We start from the raw sequence: 15,238 nt of genomic DNA on the forward strand, positions 1-15,238 counted from the left end.
TTTCTTTCCCCTCCTTAATGAAATGGATATAGTAACAAGATAGGCACTTATGCAGAATGTTGCTAAAGGCTTCTAAATATCCGATAATGGCCTTTAAGGTCCTTCAGTGGAATGCATAATTGGCTAGCTTGAACAAAGATAGTCATTATAGTGAACATAGCAGCAACTATTTATAGATAGCCTGTATTTACAACTGATTACAGTTCGTAAGTTATGCAAAGTTTCGACATGGTAGAGATGATGAAAAAGGAAGCATAGCCATTTTAATTAGAGATACAATTCAGTTTAAAAAATTTACATCAATATTAGGACAACAGACTGCCAAGCAGTGGCTGCTGTAATTCACTCTCCTAAAGGCACATTTACCGTTGTCACCATTTACAAATATCCTACGTGTGAAATATGAAACCTTTCTGTGAATCAGATCATTGTCCAGCTCAAATGCCATTTTTTCTTTGCACAGACTTCAACACTCACCACTCAGTATGCGGTTGTGAAACAGAAATCTCAGTTCCTAAAAGATGGCCCTCCTGTCATGATACATAAGCCACTGATATTATGCTCTGCTGACTTTCACTGTCTACAGAGTGGACGGCCAAACATGAAGTTCTTGGTTCAGATTATCCTCCTCTGGAAATTACAATAGATTACCCTACATATCCAGTCAATAGTATATATCCAAGCAGTGGTTAGCATATCATGGAAGCTGACTGCTACAGTCCAGGAGAGTTCCAATCTTGTTAGGTCTGAAAGATATCTATCAATAGCTCATTTCAATTACTGTAGAAGCTGCGAGAACTTCTGCTCTAGGAGAAAGGAAACCATCATTTTGAAGCAACCACCTAGTCTGGTGGACACCAGAGTGTTCTGGAGCTATAGCACATTGAAAACTTGTGTACAGTAACTTCCAGAAACAACATTCATTGCATACTGGAAAATAGCTTCAAGAATTTGAAGACAATTGAAAGCTTTGTGAGTCCTTAACTAATGATATTAATATTGTTGACATATGGATGAAATTAACATTTCTTAAAAACAAGAACTCAAGTAATCATCAGCTATTGAATGATGTATGGTTTGAAAATTTATTAATTTATTTGAGTCGTCAGTCTTCTGACTAGTTTTATGCGGCCCGTCATGAATTCCTCTCCTGTGACGACCTCTTCATCTCAAAGTAGCACTTACAACCTATGTCCTCAATTATTCCTTGATGTCTAAACAGATGTTCTACCATCCTGTCCCTTCTTCTTGTCAGTGTTTTCGACATATTCCTTTCCTCTCCAATTCTGCACAGAACCTCTTCATTCCATACCTCATCAGTCCACCTAATTCTCAACTTTCATCTGTAGCACCACATCTCAAATGCTTCGATTCCCTTCTGTTATGGTTCTCTCACTGTCCATGTTTCAGTACCATACAAAGCTGTGCTCTCGGTGTGCATTCTCAGAGATTTCTCCCTCAAATTAAGGCCTATGTTTGATACCAGTAGACTTTTCTTGGCCAGGAATGCCCTTTTGGGGACATTGCTAGTATGCTCTTGATGTCATCCTTGCTCCATCCGTCATTAGTTATTTTGCTGCCTAGGTAGAAGAATTCCTTAGCTTCACCTACTTTGTGACCATCAATCCTGATGTAAAGTTCCTCATTGTTTTCATTTCTGCTACTTCTCATTACTTTCACTTTCCTTCAATTTATTCTCAGTACATATTCTGTACTCATTAGACTGTTATTCCATTTAACAGATCATGTAATTCTTCTTTACTTTCACTCAGGATAGCAATGTCATCAGTGAACCATATCACTGATATCCATTCACCTTGAATTTTAATTCCACTGCTCATCCTTTCTCTTATTTCAATCATTGCTTCTTCGATGTACAGATCGAACAGTAGAGGTGAAAGATTACATCACTGTCTTACCCCCATTTTAATCTAAACATTTTATTCTTGGTCTTCCTCTCTTATTGTTCCCTCTTGGGTCTTGGTACATATTACACATTACCCATCTCCCCCTATAGCTTACCCCTATTTTTCTCAGAATTTCAAACATCTTGCACCATTTGAAATTATCAAATGCTTTTTCCAGGTCAAAAGATCCTATGAACATGTCTTGATTTTTCTTTAGTCTTGCTTCCATTATCAACCGCAATGTCAGAATCGCCTCTCCGGTGCCATTACCTTTCCTTAGGTTAATCTGATGTCATCTAACACATCCTCAATTTTCTTTTCCATTCCTCTGTATAGTATTCTTTCCAGCAACTTGGATATATGAGCTGTTAAGCTGATAGTGTGATAATTCTTGCACTTGTCAGCTCTTGCAATCTTTTCCGAAGTCAGATAATATATCACCAGACTCTTACATCCTCCACACCAACACAGGGAGTAGTTCAGTTGCCACTTCCTCCAGCGATTTTAGAAATTCTGATGGAATGTTATCTATCCTTCTGCCTTATTTGATCTTAACTGTACCAAAGCTCTTTCAAATTCTGTTTCTAATACTGGGTCACCTATCTCTTGTAAATCTACACCTGTGTCTTGTATCACAGACAAATTTCCCGTCTCATAGAAGCCTTCAGTGTACTCTTTTCACCTATACACTCTCTCCTCTGCATTTAACAGTGGAACTTCCATTGCAACCTTAATGTTAACCACCCTTGCTTTTAATTTACCGAAGGTTGTTTTGACTTTTCTGTATGTTGGGTCAGTCCTTCTGACAATCATTTATTTTTCGATTTCTTCACATTTTTTCATGTAGCCATTTTGTCCTAGCTTCCCTGAACTTCCAGTATATTTTATTCCTCAGTGTCTTGTATTTCTGTATTCCTGAATTTCCCTGTACATTTTTGTACTTCCTTCTGTCACCGATCAACCGAAGTATTTCTACTATTACCCATGGTTTCTTCGCAGTTACCTTCTTTGTGCCTATGTTTCTGTTTCCAACTTCTGCGATTGCCCTTTTCAGAGATATCCACTCCTGTTCCGCTGTACTGCCCACTGAGCTATTCTATATTGCAGTATATATAGCCTTAGCGAACTTCCAAGTGCACCTCTGCATTCCTTAGTACTCCCATATCCCACTTCTTTGCCTACTGATTCCTCCCGACTCATCTCTTAAACTTCGTCCTACTCTTCACTACTACTACATTGTGATCGGAGTCTATATCTGCTCCCGAGTATGCCATACAATCCAGTATCTGACCGAGCAGGGTGGCGCAGTGGTTAGACACTGGACTCGCATTCGGGAGGACGACGGTTCAATCCCGCGTCCGGCCATCCTGATTTAGGTTTTCCGTGATTTCCCTAAATTACTCCAGGCAAATGCCAGGATGGTTCCTCTGAAAGGGCACAGCCGACTTCCTTCTCAATCCTTCCCTAATCCGATGAGACCGATGACCACGCTGTCTGGTCTCCTTCCCCAAACCAACCAACCAACCAGTATCTGATTTCGGAATCTCAGTCTGACCATGATGTAATCTAACTGAAATCTTCCTAAATCTCCCGACCTTTTCCAAGTGTACCTCCTACTCTAATGACTCTTGAACAGAGTATTTGCTATTACTAGCTAAAATTTATTACAGAACTTAATTAGTCTTTCTCCTCACTCATTCCTACTACCAAGCTCATATTCTCCCATGACCTGTTCTTCTACTCCTTCCCCTACAACAGCACTCCAGACCCCCATGACTATTACACTTTCATCTCCCTTTACATACTGAATTACACGTTCAGTGTCCTCATATACTTTCTTTTCACCTTCAGCTTGCAATGTCAACATGTATACCTGAATAATCATTGTCAGTGTTGGTTTGGTGTCGATTCTGATGAGAACAATCCTATCATTGAACTGTTCACAGTAATATACTGCCCTACCTTCTTATTCATAATGTATCCTACTCCTGTTATACATTTTCTGCTGCTGTTGATATTACCCTATACTCACCTGACCAGAAATCCAGACTTCTTTCCATTTCATTTCACTGACACCCCCCCCCCCCCCCCCCACTATATCTAGATTGAGCATGTACATTTCCCTTTCCAGATTTTCTAGCTTCCTACCACACTCAAGCTTCTGACATTCCACACCCCAACTCATAGAATGTTGTCCTCTCATTGGTTATTCAGTCTCTTTCTGATGGTCATGTCATCCTTGGCATTCCCCTCCTGGAGATCCGAATGTGAGACTATTCCGGAATATTTTACCAGTGGATAGATCATGATGATAATTTTTCAATTACAGGCAACATACACATAATGTGTCTTTAATGCAGTGGTTTCCATTGCCTTTTGCATCCTCATGCTATTGAGCATTGCAGATTATTCTGCCTTTTTCATCTTTAGATCAGTTACCCACCCCCACATGTAAAAGTACACCCTGAACTTCTATCAGTTGCTCCACCCTCTCTGACAAGACCATTAGCAGAATGAGAATGACTTCTCATGCCAGAAGTCTTCGTCCACTAATGCAGATTTTTATTCAAAATTCGTTCTTGGTGTTGTTTGGGCATATGATAATGTTCAAATATCTGTGCTACTAAGGAATCCAGCCACAGCTGATTTACAGAATTGGCACTATCCTTGCCAAAAAATGCATATAGGTTTGCTTCCAGAATAAATTAACTGGATCATGTCTCCTTCCAACAATTCCATGAGGAGGAATCCTCAGTCCCAAACTCTTTGCACTGTATACTAACGAGGCAGAGAGAATTGTCCAGTCTCTTGTGAAAAGCCTCCAGCATGCAAACAATATTTGTATGTTTGTGTCAATCAGTGGTATGGATCAGGCTTTGCGTGTACAGTCAAAGGTGATGGACTTACTGGTAAAACATTACACAGCTGTGGGTTACAGATTTCTCCAGAAAAATAAGTAATTGTTCCTTTCACAAAACAATCTGTACCAGGCAGTTTGAAGTGTAAGAATCTCTGCTCATAAAATACAATTAAAATCACATATTGGATTTATTGGCACTCTCTTTGATACCACAATGAGCTGGGAACCTTGTAATCAAACCATCAACAGTATGTGCAAAAAAGCATTGAACCTTACCAGAAAGATGATGAGAGTATCCTGGGGGGCTCATCTCAACATTCTGCCTACTCTGTATGGCGTATTGATACATTCCCATATAGATTATAGATGCATGCTTGACCACAATGCTGCTAATATGTATCTAATGCTGCTGGACAAATTACAGAGCAAAAGCCTATGCGTCTGCCTCGGAGCTATGCCCTACTCCTGCAATCAATAGAAAGGCCTTTACATATTCACTGAACAGTGCTCTGGGATTGTCATATTTTGCAAAGAATGGTAGACACTAACCATCTACACAGCAAAAAGTGTGAGACTCTCTCTCAACTTGCGAATAACAGAAATATGAGGAAAACATGGCTTCTCTATGAATGGAACAAATACTGGAAATACCTGCAGACTAAAATTCATCAAAGTGAAGTCCTTCCAAAGTTCCTATGTGATATCATAGCTATTCTCAATATATTCCTGTAATATACGTTGATGGTTCAAGCAACAGAGAAGGATATGGACAGGTTTCACCTTTGTTGTACCCGACAGAGAAGTGGACTATAATTTACCCTGACAGAAAAAAAAAAAAAAAAAAAAAAATTTCAACACCAAGAAGGAGTTGTGTGACATAAATGAAAGTTGGTAGGCGTACTTTTACATCTGAAAGACGATGTCTATTCAAATTTCACGCCAGCACATGGTGCTAGTAGTGCCACATGAGGAGGCAAACCTGATTTTCAGGTTTGCTTTGAATACATGCTGTAATGGTTGTGAGCAATTTATGAATGGAAGTGTTGACTTGATGTTAATCAAGAATGCCTTTAAGGACAACAAAGATATTGTCAGCATCTCACTAAGTTTGAACAAGGTCATGTAATAGGGCTATGAGAAGCTGGATTTTCTTTCTGTGATATTTGAGAGAGACTTGGCAGGAATGTAGTCACTGTACATGATTTCTGGCAACAGTGGTCACGGGAATGTAGGATCGCAAGAAGACCGCACTCTGGGTGGCCATGTGGCACTACCAAGAGAGAACACAACTGTGTTTGGCGTGTGGCTCTGGTGCATCATAGTGCACCTGCAGCAGCAATTTGAGCAGCAGTTGGCACCACAGTCACACAACGAACTGTTACAATTCAGTTACTTCGAGGACAGCTCCGAGCCAAACACCCTTAACATGCATTCCACTAACCCCAAACCACCACCATCTGCGATTTCAGTGGTGTCAAGTGAGAGCTCATTGGAGGTCTGTTGTATTTTCTGATGAAAGCTGGTTCTCCGTCGGTGCCAGCGATGGATGTGTTTTGGATAGGAGGAGGTCAGTTGGACTGCAACCAACCAGTCTGGATGCCAGACACACTGGACCTACACCTGGAGTTATGGTCTGGGGTGTGATTTGTATGACTTCCAGAGCACTCTTGTGGTTATCACATCCACCCAGACTGCAAATTTGTATGTCAGTCTGGTGATTTGACCTGTTGTGCTGCCATTCATGAACACCTTTCTAGGGGGTGTTTCCAACAGGGTAACACTTACCCACATACCGCTGTTGTAACGCAACATGCTGTACAATGTGTCCACACTTTGCCTTGGCCTGCTTGGTCACCAGATGTGTCTCCAATCAAGCACATATTCTATGTCATTGGACACCTACAGCGTCATCCACAACCGAGGTGATCCGTCCCTTTATTGACTGGCCAAGTGGCATGGAATTCTAGCCAACAAACTGACCAGGACTGCTACAACACAATGCATACACACTGAACGCTTGCATTCAATATTCTGGCAGTTGCACCTGTTGTTAATGTGCCAGTATTTTACATTTGCAATAGCTTATCTAGGACCGAAAACTTTAGCTAGCCACATCAATTGTTACTTTGCAGCATTCTGTAATCTATGACCTAGCATTTGCAACTAGCTTTCTTTTGGTATGAACTCACAAATTGTATTTATTAAGTATATGTAAACCTCGACATAAAAGTTTTCTGGGTTTGGTACGGCGTCATAATGTAAAAACTACTGCTGCTATAGAAAAGCCAACATTTCGGCCACGATTGCAGCGGCCTTCTTCTGGGTCTAATGGTGACCATTAGACCCAGAAGAAGGCTGCTGCAATCGTGGCCGAAACGTTGGCTTTTCTATAGCAGCAGTAGTTTTTACATTATGACGCGGTACCAAACCCAGAAAACTTTTATGTCGACTGACTCTGGCCGCGGAAGCCTACGCAATTATAGATGTAAACCTGTTCTTGTGTGGTGTACGTGATGTACACCAGTGTCCTAGCTTGATGTGTAATATTTTTTTCCATGTTTAAGTCGAGTCATTCAGTATTTTATGATATCTTGGAGAACTGTCCTGCATGCTATAAGCCAAAATAAAATAATAATTAAAATACATAATTTTTTACATAAGCACACCACATAATGTTTCAAGGGAAACAGAACTGAGGTGCCAATCTCTGACTTGTCTTGAAGATGGGTTGGCAGGTTACAGCTGACATATTGGTTCAACGACAATGTGGAGACTTTGTTTCATCTAAAGATTTCCTGAGATTTTTCAGATTAAAATTCCAATTTTTATGTCCAATTTTTTTTTTTAGAGCAAGTTTTACTTTCCATGTTTTCATGGCCACAAATGATTTTGTTGTTGTTGTTGTTGTTGTCTCGTCACTTACTGGTGATGTACACTGTAAAACAATTACCGTACATAAGTTTCAAAATTCTTCATTTTGAACATCATTTATGCAGAGAAAACTCATGCTAGATCTGCATTATTTTGTCACAAAAATGCTAGTCTATCATTCAGGGTTATTAAACTTAGTTTACCATTGCTGCAGAAAAATACACAAATGTCATGGTACTCATGACTCTATAATGACAAAATAGGAATATATTTTGAGGTACTTACTGTTCTTTATGTTGCTCAATGAACTGACAACAGTCCATAAATATTCTTGTCACCAGAACATAAAAAGAGCTACTGTAAGATAGCCAAACTTTGACGCAATGAATAAAATTCCTGCACTCTCAAAAACACTGAGCAGTTGCAAAGCATGTTTCTTCCATAGTGACTGATCTTTGACTAAAAGTACTAAAGAAAACAGTAAAGTTATGATAATATGCCTTATCATAACAATTATTATGGTAACATAATTTCACATGTAGAGTGTTCTAATATATTATACTCTTTTCAGTGACTGATTAAATGCTTATCTAGAAAATATTTAATTTTCTGTTGCATTAAATCTTTCATTTTCCCTTGGATTGCTAATCCCTTTATGGGCATTTGCTAATATTCTTATGTGTTTTGCAATTAACTCCTTTACTTCAAATATTATACTCCTCTATTTCCATGCCACCTGTCAAAGTATGCTGTTTCTAATGACTATATCCTTATATTGAAGTGCAAAGAACATGGGTCTCTATCACTGAGTAGAAGAGATTTTAGAAAATATACTTATTTTCAATCCGTTGATCGATGACATAAGGATCTTGCATCACTAATGACTAATATGTCAAGTTTTGAGAAGAGATTTCATTAGGGCTAAGATCTCTATCCCATCCTGCTGCAGGATAACAATGTAGAATTTACAACATGTGGCAGTTGATTCTTCTTCCATATTCTGTGCGTTCTCAGGTTTGTGGCTAAATGATTAGGCGAAATCAGAACGCTGGACGATGGTTTATGTAACACACTGACTACCGTGAGGCTGATCGTGGCCACAGAAGAGCTCCCTGCCTAACACCGTGGCAGGGCCTAGTCTGGCAATGAAACACCCATCACTACGCCTGTGGCAGGAAACATGCTAAAATTATGTACGTTATCAGTTATTACTGCCCCTGGAAATTCCGTAAGTACTGTTGTGCATTACCATACTGTCACTGTGTTATAACCTATGTAATATAAAAATATGAAAACTCCTCACAAGAAGACAACTTGGGCAATTATCACTGGAATATAATATCAATAGATTGTGATAGCAACAATGCATTGTGTTTACAACTGAACACTCTTCACATGAGGGTCATTGTTAACGTTGAGTCATGGCACTATGACAAAGTTGGCAAAGTACCACTTTGCAGTAAAATTACTAAAAAATAACTAATCCAGAATATTCAGTATTGATCTGTAAAACATGTTTGTTTAAGCATGGAACCCTATTTATACTTTATAAAAAATTAAAAATATTACTTTTGCTTTTGTGTGAATGACAAATTCTCATGTACACATTACAGTGCACCGCACTCAGATTCGTGCAATGGAAAATGGACTTGGAAACCAGGAACCCAGAACACATAGCAGTGTGAAAGCAGAACTCACTTTCTCCATCTATTACTGAAGAGTTCTTGCAGCTCATTTCACTAGTGCACATACCACCACCAGTCCTGCATTGGCATTGAGACAAGTTATCACATGGGTGGGAAATCGGTGTTGCAGCAATCATCCTCAAGTGATGCTGCTGTCAACAAGAGCAAACCAATCCACCATCAAAGTATTAATGATATATACCTATTCAATCATCAGAGCAGGCGTTGTTTGTTCAAGACAAGCGGCCACTGTATACAGATGTCCAATACAGCCCACTGTGGCATCCACTATTCCACTGATCATCAAGCTGTTTGGTCACGGTATCACTCCAAACACTGTGTGGCCCCAAGTACCATGCCTGTGTCATAAAATCAGCATATGAATGAAGCAGTACTGTGTAAGAAGCCACCAGCCTAATGCCGCTGCACAGGCCAGGCTCTCAGGCTTCTTGCTCTGAGGAATGTGGTGTGATGGACACACTGCCACTGCTTCACACCAGGTGTGGAAGCCAGACAGTGCTCATTCGCAGCTATTTGTCTCTGTCAATGTACTAAACCCCTTCTTGTTGACAAGGGATTTTGGCAGAGCTGCTGGTGACTTGTTGACTTTATCAAGACCTTAAAAACTGCCGCTCAAAGAAAAAATGCCTGGCCTGGGTGGAGAACAGCTATGGCAGCCTCACAAACTAAGTATGGCAGCAGTCATACATAACCCACTACTACACACAACAATGAATATTCCCAAGGTCAGCATAGCTTTCTGGAGGTATTTGCAATCAAGAAACAAACATTATAACTGTTCAATGCATGTTTTCACCATTAACAATCATTTTCTAAGAAGAATCTAAGTGATCTACAACAAAATACCACAGTACTTTTCTTTCCCCACCAAAAATTGCTTACATACTTTCCTGACATTTCCAGTAAATTCAATTTCCCTGAGAATTACCAATTTTGAAACAAGTTGTCACCCTGAAGATATAGTAAAGATACTGCTGTGCACATTTAAAAACTCCTCAAACATTCAGCTTACCAGTTAAATTACATGAATTGCATATTTTAGAAATTTTTATATGGTAATGGCAAGTCCTTGATGGAATATAAATGGGAAGTCATTTTGATTTTGACAATAGTTCTCCAATTCATATTTATGTTGCCATAGGTATTTGAGAAATAAAACAGACATCTCACAAGTTGTCACTGTATAATATATTATAAAAGATTTAATAGTTTACCAAGAAAGACATGATAGCTACTTTGAAAATAAAACTCTCACAAAAACAAAACAAATAATGCGGCTTCCTCATTTTTATAATGGAATATACATGTCAAAATTCATTTTTTGTACAAAAAATTTATACCACACACACACACACACTCATACATATATATACATATACACAGGATAATCATAGTAATTACTGGTTTCAGAAGTAATACACCCTTTTCTTATTTTGCTTGCAAACACAGAAAGTCTTAACATTTCAGCAATAAACATGTAAAATATCCTGCAAAAGTTGTATCACAAGGCACAAGGAAAATGCTACACACAGAGAGAAACATCAATGGCTGATAATTCAACAACAAAAACAATGAACACACAAGAAAGGACAAAAATAAGTTCAGTAATATTGAAACAGATAAAATTAATAAAAGTTCATTTGTCTTTTGCTGTTTCTCTTCCTGAACAAATGCACATCATGGCTTTCAGTGTCCCTCTTCCTCAACAAACACCGCTTTCCCTTGCATTACATACTTCATAATGCCGTTCTATAACAAATACAATGAAATTATATCTCATCAATTTTTTCTATACAACAGTAAAAGCTTGCAATGTAGAACACATTTTAATAGTATTGGGCAAAGCTAGCAATTTTGTGTGTATGTTTACTGATTTAAGGGCACCCACTTGTGATATTTTTTGCCCTAATTAATTCACACCTTCAAATGAAACCAACAGAAAAATTTAGAACAGAGTGATATACTTTCAATATCACCTTTCTACATCAGAATTGAAAGTTGATCTCCCCGTCTATACATCCTACATGTTTATCAGAAGAGGAGACTTTTCTTCTGAAAAGTTGGTACAGTATTTCTATTTTGCATTTTTCCTCCTTGTTAAAATAGGGTTTTGGAGCAAATAGTGGATTATTTACTTCCCTTATTTGAATTTTTTTTATCACAATGTAGCCTATTTTCCTCTTCATAAGGTCTCAACACCAAATCAATATGCTCCTCTATCAGACTGCTTTTACCACTTACAAGGACTACCGTAGTCTATGGATTTTGTAATGTTAATATGAATAATATGCTTTCAGCTGCCCTCTCACCATCTGACAACATATCTGTTATGAATGCAGAAGAGCAGTAACTGCTGAGATGACAGCCACTGTAGATTTGCAACTCTGCTCTTGCCAGTAACACTTAACCAGTATCAAAGAGGTGTAATGATGGACAGCTGAGAAAAAAGTAGGCCAACACACTGGTGAGTCTTCATGACATAGTAGGTACCTGTGATACAACTATATACCTGAGCTATTTCATTTATTCCAATACACATATAGCTTCAAATGAACAATGATAGTAAGTTCCTTGTATAGCAAACATTTGTAATTTATTTGGTTTGTCATCTGTCCAAAACAATAATAGTGAAAATATATACCCTTATATAATTGAAATTATTTTTACAGTGAAAAATGTAAATTAGTCAGTTCTGGGCATATGACTATCCAGATCATGTACTGGATGCAGGAGAAGTAATACTGCTTAACAATGGGTGTAACTGCCATTGTTCCTCTAATCTTATCAATGTGACTCTGGAAATTCCAGCCCATGATGATAATTTATGAGTGTGATATGTTACTTTCTCTGTATGAAAAAGTATGTTCTGCCAAGACATGTGAAATTATTGTTTCCACTGGAAAGATCTAATAATCACTTGGGAATATTAATAATTTAAGGTAACTAAGAAGTGGCCCTGTGACTACAAACACTACAGTTTACATTGTGAGAAATACATTTTCATACTAAAAAAGCAACTTCACCTTCTTTACTATATACTTTGCTAAAAAACTGATCAAGCAAGCATCCTCAGATTTATTAATATCATTCAAGACACACTGGATTGATAAAAATGTTTTTCTTTTCAGTCTGTAGAACAAATCGAAAAGCTCTAGTTGCAAAACTATGTCTATTATGGCACTTGCGGCACATTGTCATAAAGGCTGAAATACTGTCTCAGAACTTATCAAACCAGTTTCCTGCACAAAGGTCTATGCAGTTCCCATGGCAAACATGTTGAGTTAGCAGCTACAAAGATATAGCTATTTCTCACAAATATCAACAATAACCACATACGCTGAATTTACAGCACACTATACAGGTATATACACACTTCAAACACAAATCAACTCAGTATCTGTCCTTCTGCCTGACCTTTCAACTGTCGCAACAAAACAACACAGTTGTACAGTTTCACAGCTGGGCCCAGTTTAAGACCTCCTGCCTTCACCAAGTCGTCTTGTGACATGAGTACTAATGCATCACCATCCACTTCTTGTTCTGCAAAAGCATTAACAGCATGGGCGCATCCAGGTATGCTGCGTAAAAACGTTGATACGTCATTACAAGTCCAGTGACTGACAAGCTCTGGAGGCTGTGGGACAGCAGCTAGGAACGTATTAAGGTACTTTGTGTGCTGAGTCCACGGTATCGGTCCTTGAGAAGGTTGTGGATCATAACCTGGGCTGCGTACACTATTTCGAACTTCCAGTTCCAGTTGTGTTATATCGGCCGAATCCTTTTGTGAGCTACTTGCAAATGCTAGAGGATTAGGTGATGTACTCGTTTCACGAACAGTACTACCATTTCCCAAGTCTTCGCCACTTTGTACTCCTGAGTCACTTGTGGCAACTGGCATGCTGGTGGACTCCAAGAAGTGCCTGTATGTAGAAGTGTGATTCAGTACATGGCTACACAAAATACATTATATGAATGATCAAAGAACTGAAAATATTTACAATGCAGGTACAGAAAATCTACTTACGAAATGGAAGTATATGGAAATACACAAAACAATGTAAATTTTCAAGCTTTTCAAATCAAAATTTTTATAATTTTTTGTGATTTATGTGTTTTCATTTTCTACCAGTAAATCAGTATATTTTCTCTACTCATAGTATATATAAATTACATAAGGAAATTTACACATTTCTGCAGTGAAAAGGTGTAAATTTCAGAGGTTACCAGACTTAGAGGATCACAATAGACTTTGATGGCAACAAACCTCAGCAATATTTATTAACTCTATTTTTCATTTGTTTTTATGTGTCTGAATAATTCACTGACAGAAACAATGTTGGATAAAAGCTGAATCTGAATTATCTGATAAAAGATAAAAATGCCCACCATTATCCTCTCAATAAAGGAAAACATAACAACAATATGGAATAAAAAGCTTTAATGATACACAAAACCTGTTTAAATCTTTATGATTTGTGAAGAAAGCATAAGAACTGAATCTGTTTTTAAGACTTGGCAATAATTATGGGATGTAATCTGCTGAAATTCTGTACACTCATCTCAATTATGTTCTTACTTGTCAAGATATTTCAGTTTTGTGCAATAATTTGAACTGAAGTTAATTTAAGCATCAAACTGCACACTACAAGTGTGCTACCATAAAAGTGAAACAAAACATTATTGCTCGACATGAAATTAATGAAGTTCTTAACTTTTTGTTGCAACTATATTCTTAATTGCTGTAAAAACTCTTTTGCTTCAAACACAGCAGCTACAGTGCTCCAAAATCAGCACCAGTTATGTAATAAAAACTTAAGTTATAATGTTCACTGACAGCAGATGTAGAGTAATTGAAGACCCACAGTCAACAAAACCACAAAAATCATGAAAGATTCAAAGCAATTGATGAAACTTACAAAAATTCAAAAACTGGAAAATAGGCACTAAGAACAGATATCAGTGGTTGAACAGTGGCTGCCCATATTAATAATAGACTAAAATGGTTTCAGCATACTGATATACTCCTCAAAAAACTTTGTCCAATACAATTTTCACTTCAAAGAAGTATCACACAACAAATTTTGAGAATATTTATTTATTCTGATCATGTCCATTATTTGTTCTCTCACGGAATCATCATCCACATATTTACTGTGTGGAAGTGAACAATAATAACAGATCGTGCAGGTGCATCTTTAAAGGCACTAACTTTCTTAAACTAATTTCCATCTACATTTGCTTATTTGTAATATTTGCAATTAATAATAACAATCAGGATCAAGTGTATTGTGATTTTTATACTACTACTACTACTACTACTACTACTACTACTACTACTACAGGAGTAACTGATGGCAAGACCAATTAATAAATGTGCTTATTTAAAGGCCCTGACATTCTTAAACTAATGTCCAAGTACATTTGCTTATTAGTTGTATTTCTGATTAATAATAACAGTCAGGATCAAGTGCATTGTGATTTATATTATTATTATTATAGGAGTAACTGACAGCAACATCAATTAATAACAATATTTTGTTGTATCCCTATTACCTCCTGCCAAGCCTCTCTCTCAGGGCATCCTCTGTGTTCACACTGTGATGCTCCACTATTTTATTGATGTGGTCTTTCCAAGAATATTTTGGTCTGCAGTGTTTACATCTGCCAGGTGATTTCCATTCAAAAATTTTCTTTGGCCACTGATGATCTGGTGTTCTCAACAAATTTCCATACTACTTTGATGATTTTCTTTCAGTCCTGTCTATCATTGTTTCATTTGCCGTCATTCTAGCTCTTACTTCATCATTAGGTTTTCTTTCGATTAATGATATTTTGGTGCTCCTTTGTAAATAATCTCTTTCCACAGCTATTAGTATCCTTCTAAGGTCAGTATT

General features: G+C 37.7%; 1 protein-coding gene across 1 annotated transcript in view; it reads right to left on the reverse strand.

Moving 5' to 3' along the window:
- Window positions 1-10,600: 10,600 nt before the first annotated feature.
- Window positions 10,601-15,238, reverse strand: part of LOC126259894 (lethal(3)malignant brain tumor-like protein 3) — a 78,320-nt gene continuing 73,682 nt past the window's right edge. The window contains exon 14 of the mRNA XM_049956975.1: window positions 10,601-13,264. Within this exon, the coding sequence (XP_049812932.1) occupies window positions 12,730-13,264 (535 nt within the window). The 3' untranslated portion in view covers window positions 10,601-12,729. The remainder of the gene's footprint in view (window positions 13,265-15,238) is intronic.

This window comes from Schistocerca nitens, chromosome 1, assembly GCF_023898315.1.
Source record: "Schistocerca nitens isolate TAMUIC-IGC-003100 chromosome 1, iqSchNite1.1, whole genome shotgun sequence".
In the NCBI taxonomy this organism is placed as follows: Eukaryota; Metazoa; Arthropoda; class Insecta; order Orthoptera; family Acrididae; genus Schistocerca; species Schistocerca nitens.